Source organism: Poecilia latipinna, unplaced genomic scaffold (genome assembly GCF_001443285.1).
Source record: "Poecilia latipinna isolate Pla-1442-1.1 unplaced genomic scaffold, P_latipinna-1.0 Scaffold24, whole genome shotgun sequence".
NCBI classification, from domain to species: Eukaryota; Metazoa; Chordata; class Actinopteri; order Cyprinodontiformes; family Poeciliidae; genus Poecilia; species Poecilia latipinna.
The window spans coordinates 288578-297361 of NW_015112640.1; the positions used below are offsets into that span (position 1 = coordinate 288578).

Below are 8784 nucleotides of genomic sequence, written 5' to 3' on the forward strand. Positions count from 1 at the left end.
GTGTGATAGATGCTCTCCTGTGAGCAAGAGGGATGAGTCGGAGCATAAACCGAAACGTTCCACTCAGATTCACTCTGCAAACAGCAGGCCTGTTTCTGCCAGTACCAGACCAGCTCTGTTTACTGGACAAGCGCCGCCCTCATTACACTCACTCTGCAGTCGACATGAAGAACTCCCCAGCTTCCTGACAGAAAGCGAGCTGCAAATAACTGCAATTTCATTTTGTTACCATTTTTTATTGTTTTGCTTGCTTACAAAGGCAGACTAAAATATCTGAAGCACCAACAAAAGAAGCACTCACAAAGTTCAGCAAACACATTACTCATGTTTTTATTGATAGAAAAAATAATGTTCTTATAAACACATACAGCAATAAATACAAACGTACAAAAATTATATTGACAATATTAACAATGATTTCGCGACGAAATGGTTAAAATTTAACGCGTTTCTCTTGGTTTATATCTGACAAGCAGGTCTCCCTGAGGCTGCAGCATCCCAAACCCGTAACGGCTGGCATCTTTCTCTGGAAGCTGAGCGTTGGAGTCGCAGAGCTCCAGGTCGTAGCTGGTCAGCAGCACGTAAACAAATCTGAATCGTAAACACAGACGAGAAACGTAGTTAGGACTTTCGAGTTCGAAGCAGCAATAATACTGATGAAATATGTGCAGGGCACTCACTTTCTGATGGTATTGATGGCAAACTGCCTCCCCACGCAGCCATTGGTCCCTGCACCCCAGGGCATGGTGTAATATTTCAGCTTCTTTCCTCCTTTGTAAAAATCCTTCTTCACAGATCCATCTTCATTCAGGAAACGGTTGAACTTGAATTTCTAGATGGGGAACAAAGCAGATATTAGATGCAAGAAATCACCCAAAAAAAATAAAAACATGACTAAATGTGATGCTTGACAGTGGATATACAGCTCTGGAAAAAATTAAGAGGCCACTCAAAATGATCAGTTTCTCTGGTTTTACTTTTTATAGGTATATGTTTGAGTAAAATGAACATTGTTCTTTTATTCTGTGAACTTCTGACAATGTGTCCCTGAAATTCCAACCAAAAATTGGAAATGGGAAAATGAGAAATGGTGAAAATAATTAAAAAGATGCAGTGCTTTAAGACCTCAAATAATGCAACCCCCCGACCCCCCAGTTTATGTTCATTTAGAAACAACATTACTAATTTTTTAACTCAGGTACAGTTCAGAAATCAATATTTGGAAGAACAACTGTGAGGTTTTCAATGGGGTTCAGTGCAGTGGGCTCTTATATATTTTCTGTACATATTTTCAAAGCGGACTTGCAGTGTCCTTCCCACGCCTATTAGCTCTGTTTCTGTTCTCATGCTCTGATAATCCCTGAGTAGCCCAGAGCTCTGGATCTGACCTCTCACTGGGCCGTTCAGGGTCAGCTTTGTGCGCACCTTACATAAACCACTCTTGATATCAGCTACCGTTAAACTTGCCTCCAACTAGTGTAGAAGAAAGAAAGAAGCTGGAAACACACCTGAGGCTCGGGGTGGACCTCTGGGTCCATCTGAGGGCTGACGAAGGGAAACAAACACAGCCTGTCTCCTTTTCTCAGCAGGTAATCCTGACCGTCAGCCATGTGGAGGGTCTTGTCCCGCACTACCTCTCTTGTTATGAAGGGGGCAGCAGTGAGTCGAAGAGTCTCTTCCAAGACACTGTCTGAAAAAACAAACAAAACGAAAACAAAAAAATCTAAATGGCTATGCAAACGAACAGATGTATTTATTTATTTTTAGTCTTTTACAATGAATATTTGCGGCTAAACCAATGGAATTCACTATTTTTCACCTGCAACACACAGTTAGCATGTTATATGTATGTATATGTAGAGGCTATAACAGGAATCAGCAAAAGTGTTGATTACCTTTTCACATTTTTAATGTTTTAACCACTAACATTTTCAAAGAAGGTACACGTATCCTGTCTGTATCAGTTTTTAAACATTTAGAGACTGAAGGTCCATTTTTCTTTAACAAACTCAGTCAGACTGATTGGAGAGCATCTGTGAAGATCAGTTTTCAGCTCTTACATGAACATGTGCTTTGATCTAATATTTACACTCGGCTGTACATTCATGATATCTATGCAGGTAGAAGGTAAACCTCCAATCTTCTGCAGCCTCTAAAACGTTTTCTTCCAGACCTGCCCTGTTTTTTTTAGCTCCGTTTCCTATTTATGCTAAAGGAAAACATCACCGCAGCATCATGCTGACACCACCATTTTGTTTCACAGTGGGGATGGTGCGTTTTTATGTAGGTCTGGAAGTTTCATTTTAGTCTCATTTCCTCAAATTACCTTCTTCTATGTTTGCTGGGTCTCCTACACTGCTTGTGACAAACTGCGACGGGGATTTCTTTCTTTCTTTATTTTTCTTTCTTCCTTTTTTTTTTTTTTTTACAATCATGCCATTTTTCCATAAAGGCCAGATTTGTGGAGTGCATGAATAATAGATGTTCTATAAACAGATTCTCCCAACCTGAAATGTTGATTTTTGCAGGTCAGCAGGAATCTATTGTGGGGTGAAAGGGACTGAATATGAATGAATAGCACATTTTTAGCATCCTGCAGAATTTTGCTTCCACCTCACAAATACGCACTACTCTTGGTTGGTCTGTCAAATAACGTGCCAATAAAACATGCTCATGTTTTGTTGCTGTAAATGAAAAGTTTCTAGAGGTATTAATACAAAGTAATTTGGACTAAAACAACACCAAACACTCACCAAACACTGGGGTCTTGGTGGATTTGTCCATGAGAGGAGTCCCTGAACTCGCCATCTGTGAAATCTGGCCAAACTCTCTCTTCACTGCCGTCAGGGCTTCAGGGTTTGTCAACAAGTAGCCCAAAAGCCAAAATGCAGCAGGACCGACATTTCCCTGGAAACACAAAGACAAAAAAAAAAAAAACCCTCACATGAGCTTGGTGTGATAAGATCCCCCACTCTGGTGTTGCATAGTGACGGCGCAGGTGGCTGTTTAGTAACGGCAAATAAAAACATCACGTGACATCCACAGATCTAAAAAATCTGCCTTCTGGTTGGAGTCGTGACAGAACACAGCCTTTATTTAAATTTTGTTTTTTTTAAATTACATGAAAAGCTTAATGATTTTTTTTTTTTAGTGCTGGAAGACAGATAAGAACGGTTTCCTCTCATGTGTCTGGGAAGAGGAGAGCCATGCTCTGGTTTGTCTCACTTCTGGCAAAGCCCAGTGCAGTAATGGTTTACTTAAAAAGGAAAGCCAGTGGAAACCTGAGGTCCCCTGCCATCTGCCTGCATTCAAGGGCAGGACGTTCAGCGCCACGGCAAAGCTTGTGACTAAAATACACACGCTAGAAAACAGAACTGCAGCAGTAAATCTAATCACTTTTTCATTTATCAGTATTTCTCGTAGTAGAAATTTCACATGGACGTACAAAAAAGAAAGATTAAAATAGGAAACATCTCTCTCTCTCTGCTGTGATTTAGTGTATTTTAATTATAATTTTTTTTTATCTAAAAGGCTAATTCATAAGTATTTGTGTTCTGGAAACAAGTAGAGCTGCAGCTGTAAGGTTTCTCTTGACTAAAAACTGATTTCTGGTTGTTTTTGAGATCTGAGCTGCAAATTCTGTTTTTTTTTTTTGTTTTTTTAACGGCCACCATATAAAAAGAGGAAAAGGTTCTTCAGTAGAGTTGCATCAGAGAAAAACAGCTTCTGGGGCAGACTTTCTATTTTGTAATCATGATAAAAAATAATAAAAAAAACCCACCAGGAACATCTTTAATGTTACATATCATAGCGTGAACCATTTGCGCTCTTCTAAATTCTTCTTAGACACATTAAACACATTTGTATTCATTCTCATGTCAAAATGTTTAAGTAAAGATGCAGAAGAGATCAGAATCAATCTGGCTGATACATTTATAGATCAGAGGAAGTGGAAGTTCTTCATTCTGATACATGTATTGAAAAGGAAATTTTAATTTGTATGTATTTGAACAATCAGGCATGATTAAGAGAAAATCGATTGATTCTGCTCCAGAAGCTGATTTTCCTCAACACTGACATCAAGTGCCAACAGTTTTGTCCTGTATCAAATGACAACAGCACCACCATGTGACTAAAAGGGAAACTGCATCTCCTTTTTTTTTTTTTTTTTTTTTTTTTGAGAATCATTGTCTTTGGAGACAACAAACAGAATACATAAGAAAACAAAGACAGTGTTATGTCATGATAATGTGACAGAGCAGCAGGTTTTTCTAACCTACGGACATAATCACAGTCAGAAATCTAGGCTTTGTTTTCACTGAATGCCAATCCCACGCCAGCTGACTCACCTGCGTGGCCCAGAGTTGCATCAGGACGGCCCTGCTCTGCATCTCCTCGTCCACGCCGTCCTCCTTCAGGAGCCGCCTGTAGGCGTGGAGCCAAGGGCTTGACCCAGACTCTTCTGTGAGGCCTGCTGGAGCCAGCAGCTCCCAGAGCTTTCTCTGAATGCTCTGTGCAGTCCTCTTCTCCTCTGTCACGCACAGATAAACAGAGCAAACGTGAGCGTGCGAGTAAGTCACAGAAAAAAACAAAAAGAAAAACATAAGCAGCCCGATTCAGTGACATTGCGAAGTTTTACTGCAGTGAGGGTGGATGGATGATGGAAATCTCCAAAACAAAAGAGGGGATGAGAAGAAACAACATCAGAGGGATTTCAGTGTTTGTTTTGACAGCTAGGAGTTACATCACTGTTAGTGGAGCAAAATCAGTCACACGGACTCAGACACTATGTAAGCAGCTGAGTAAGAGCAGCTCATCATAGCTACCTCTAAACAAATCTAAGAGTATATTTTGATGATATCAAACTGCACTAACCGGTGACAGACGTAAACACCAAAACACTACATTTACTCATTACTGCCAAAACTCCTCCTCCTTTATTGACTTAGCTTCACCAAACTTAGTCTCTTTTGCCCTTTTTCCACATTCCCTCACCTTGCAACCACAAATTCCCAGTTACTTCATTGAGATTATGCTTGTTATAGAACTTTAGTGATCTAACCGCACTATGACAAACAGGGAACACCGCAGACAGCTTATAGATAAACTTATGAAGAACAAAAGCTAGGCTGTAAGGCAACATCGCAATTCCAGGGATCACTGTTTTATAATCCAAATCTAAAAATGGAAAGAGTGCGGCACAAATGCACTCCTACAAAGACTTGGCGCTACCTCCTGAGCAGAAAGCCTACTAAAGACAGCATTAGTCAGAGAAGCAGCTAATAGAGAAACGGTTACATTGGAGGAGCTGCAGAAATGCTCGGCTTAGGTGAGAAAATTTGCTGACAGGACAACCTCAGCTTTATCGAAGAAAGGCAGGAGAAGCTGTTAAATATGTCTAATGTTTTTGCCATGCATTCAAACATGTGCAAAACTGGTATGGACTAAAAATATATCGAAACCAATACTAATCATTTTTCCCCCCTTCTTCATAATGATGGCTCAACTCTCGGCTTACCTAAAAAAAAAATAAACAAAAAACCATCCCAATTAAATTTACATCAAAAGTTTGAGGTTCTAATGTGACAACATTCGAAACAATTCAAAGCTTAGGAATACTTTTTGTGAAGCACCTCATTTCCTTGAGTTAAATTTTTCAGGAGCTTTCCAAAGCGATCCAGTTTGTCTCTTTACCTTTCCTCAGAGTCCCTCTCGCCAGACTGCATAAGACGCCTTCGAGCTTCTTATATTCCTCATAAACTCTTGAGGGATCTGTGCTGTTGTTGTTTTGTTCCCCTCCAAACAGCGTCAGGTAACCCGCCCTGCGGAGAGAGAGAGAAAAAAAAAAAAAGATGAACAACGCATCTCATTTGAATTTTTCCACTCGCACGCCTCGTCGATGTGCGGGATCTCCGAATTGCTGGCACAAATGTACGAAAGGAAACAATCGCACACTGTTTCGTGTGACCTTCTCCCTCTTTTGCTTAATTAGCAGTTGTAGTAAAATTACAGTTTGAAACATGTCGTCCATCTGCCAAGATTGTTGAGCCGGAAAGGTGACCTCAATGCGTTTCTCCAGCAATGCTTACAAACAAAAAAACCTCCAAATGAAGTGGTGTGTAAACTGTTTAACTGAAAGGGTCTTTAGTCACATTCCTGTTACAACAGCCAAGAGTATTTGAGTGTGGGAAGACATTTTTTTTTTTTTTCGTACTTAAAGAGCAAGCTGTAAGAGAGCTGGAACAAGCCCTCCTCCTTCCAGTTCCTCTGGTTGAGCGGCATTTCGGTTTTCAGCAAGGTCTCCAGGTTTCGACTCATAGTGCTGTTGAGCGTTGATAAACTCGCTCCCATAAAGTGCCTGCAGACACAAAATGTTTAAGGGGAGAGCAGAAAAGGGTTAATTGCAGGGAATCTTGTAAAAATGCCTTACAGACTGATAGTAAAGTTAAAAAGCATAATCATGGAGATGGCGAAAAGAAGGCTGACATTAGGCAAGAGGTAAGTGCAACAAGCCAAAGAGCTCTGCCGGAAAAAAATACTTTCATTATGTTTAATTCCCTTCAGAAAGAGACTTAAAAGCCACAAGAAAATATTGATAAAAACTTGATAATGACAAAAGAAGAAAAACAAAAACAGGAAGCAGATAAAGGGGAATACCCGCGGTGATGAAAAGATGAAAATGAAATTAAAGTTGTGTTTCCGGCTTGAGCCAATAAACAATTACCTTTTCATCATCGCCTTGGCTTTCTCTGGCTGGTGAAGAGGGAGCCGCAGGTTAAAAATGCGCTCCATGAGCACCTGAGCGTAGCGCCCGAAGTCCAGCGAATCTGGGTCATTGATGACCTCATCGTAAGAGTGTGGGTCCAGCAGCAAGGTCACATAGCGGCCTGCAGCGCGCACCTACGCATCCACAGAACGGATGAGAAGATTTTAAAATTCCCATTAAAACACATTCTGTGACACCTGGTATTTTATGGTTACTTTAGGGAATAAGAAAAAAAAAATTTTGTACATTTTTGGTTAATTACATTTTGTTACAAAAATATAAAATGTGTTCTACAATGATCTGGAGTAAAGTCCTCGGTAAAATTGGTCTCTTCCAGGGTAGATTTGAAATGACAGAAACGGAAAGCAAAAACATTCAGCGAAAACATGACCAACATTCACTTCTCTTTATAAAACCTCTAAACTCGCCCAAAACTGCAGGTTTTTCCAGATTAACAGGAATGAACCTCATCTACAAAATGATCTACAGTGAGTGAGTAACAACAAAAACAAAATCTACCACAATCTACCACAATCTACCTCACAATAACTCCTGGTGAGGATTTCAATACTTCCCCGGTTAGTTTTTATGCAGCTGAACTTTGATTTCTCTCCAGATAAAGAACATTTAACAGGTTTCACTTGTTGCAGACTTTCACATCCAGCTGTCACATTACAGTAGACTTTGAGGAGTTTAAAACTCTTTACTTACGGTGAATATGTTGCCATGTTTCAGCTTCATGCGGGTTATGAACTTGGCTGCATCTTTCCCAAACTCCAGTGCGTGACCCAACCAGGGGATCAGTCCTCTGTCCAGAGGCGGCTCAGCCTTGTATCTAAAGGAAAGGAAATGGAGAACATCATACACGTGAGTTTGGGACCAATATCACATAGCATTTTGTCATTTTGTTTCGTTCGTTATAATAGATGTGATACAACCGCATTCTTTTGTATTAGTAGATAATAATTATGCCTAATTACGACATGAAAACAAAAATAAAAGCTTGAGGCAAAAGGCGTTTTGAAGCTGATTTGTAGCCTGTCTGTGTTCCTTAAATTTGAACTTCATAGTTTAATTTATATGACATAGATTCTCCATTTTATACCTTTCACGTGTAACACAGATATTTCTGACAGCCTATTTCTTATGCAAAGTCATCTTTGTAGTTGTTAATTGTTCAGAGCTCAGACTGACTTACCTCCAGCGGTGTGTGAGGAGAAAACACAGCAGGACCAGCACAGGAACGATCCAGATCATCTTTATGGTGCTCAACTTTCCTCTCTCAATGCTCCCACCAGCGACTCGCTGACTTTTATACTCTTGCGCAGCCGCAGTTGCTCAACCGCGCACGAGCCGCTGAACACGTTTTTCCTCTTGTTTTACTTTCAAGTGAAAAAAGTACAGATTCCCTAAATGAGTTTGTTAACGCATTAAAAGAAGAAAAAATAAAATAGATTATTTAAAATATGAATTTCTCTATCACGGAGTGTTTTCTTTAGAGCTAGACTAGTTTTCAGTACAAATTGCATTTGTGATTAGGGTTTGTGTTCCTGCTGACCTGTTTGCTTTGGACAAGAACTGGAAAAATTATATTTTTTTTTTTTACTGCCGGGAATATCCCTTTGAAAAACAATTCATGTTACTGTTCACATATTCCATTGTTCGATATCTGAATTAAAACACTTGTGCTTAGTTTTTATTAGATCAGCGCCTATAATAATGAAGGTATATACGGGCAAAAAGAGGACAACTGCGTTTCCTCCTGTAGTAGCGCTGTAAAATATCACTCAGGGCAAATAATGAATGAATGGAGGTGGCTGGATGGGCGGGTAGACAGATAAAACAAATGTTGTGTTCAAGTGTTGTTTTCTCTAATAAACTTCCATAAAAGTTACAATCACTCAGTCTCTTTATGTGGAGGCGGCTGTTTGTAGATCCCATGATTACATTTTAGGTTTTTACAAGGCTTCACTTAGCATTTTGATGCCTATAATGTTAACTCTCACTGTTACAGTTAG

General features: G+C 39.8%; 1 protein-coding gene across 1 annotated transcript; it reads right to left on the minus strand.

The window, feature by feature from the left end:
• Positions 1-215: 215 nt before the first annotated feature.
• ptgis (prostaglandin I2 (prostacyclin) synthase) lies at positions 216-8091 on the minus strand. Its single transcript, XM_015037110.1, has 10 exons — positions 7965-8091; positions 7478-7601; positions 6725-6900; positions 6215-6358; positions 5695-5822; positions 4350-4531; positions 2754-2907; positions 1509-1690; positions 681-832; positions 216-591 (listed from the first exon to the last, which is right to left on the minus strand). The coding sequence occupies exons 1-10, from the start codon at positions 8021-8023 to the stop codon at positions 441-443; spliced, it is 1452 nt and encodes a 483-aa protein (XP_014892596.1). The 5' UTR covers positions 8024-8091; the 3' UTR covers positions 216-440.
• Positions 8092-8784: the final 693 nt, after the last annotated feature.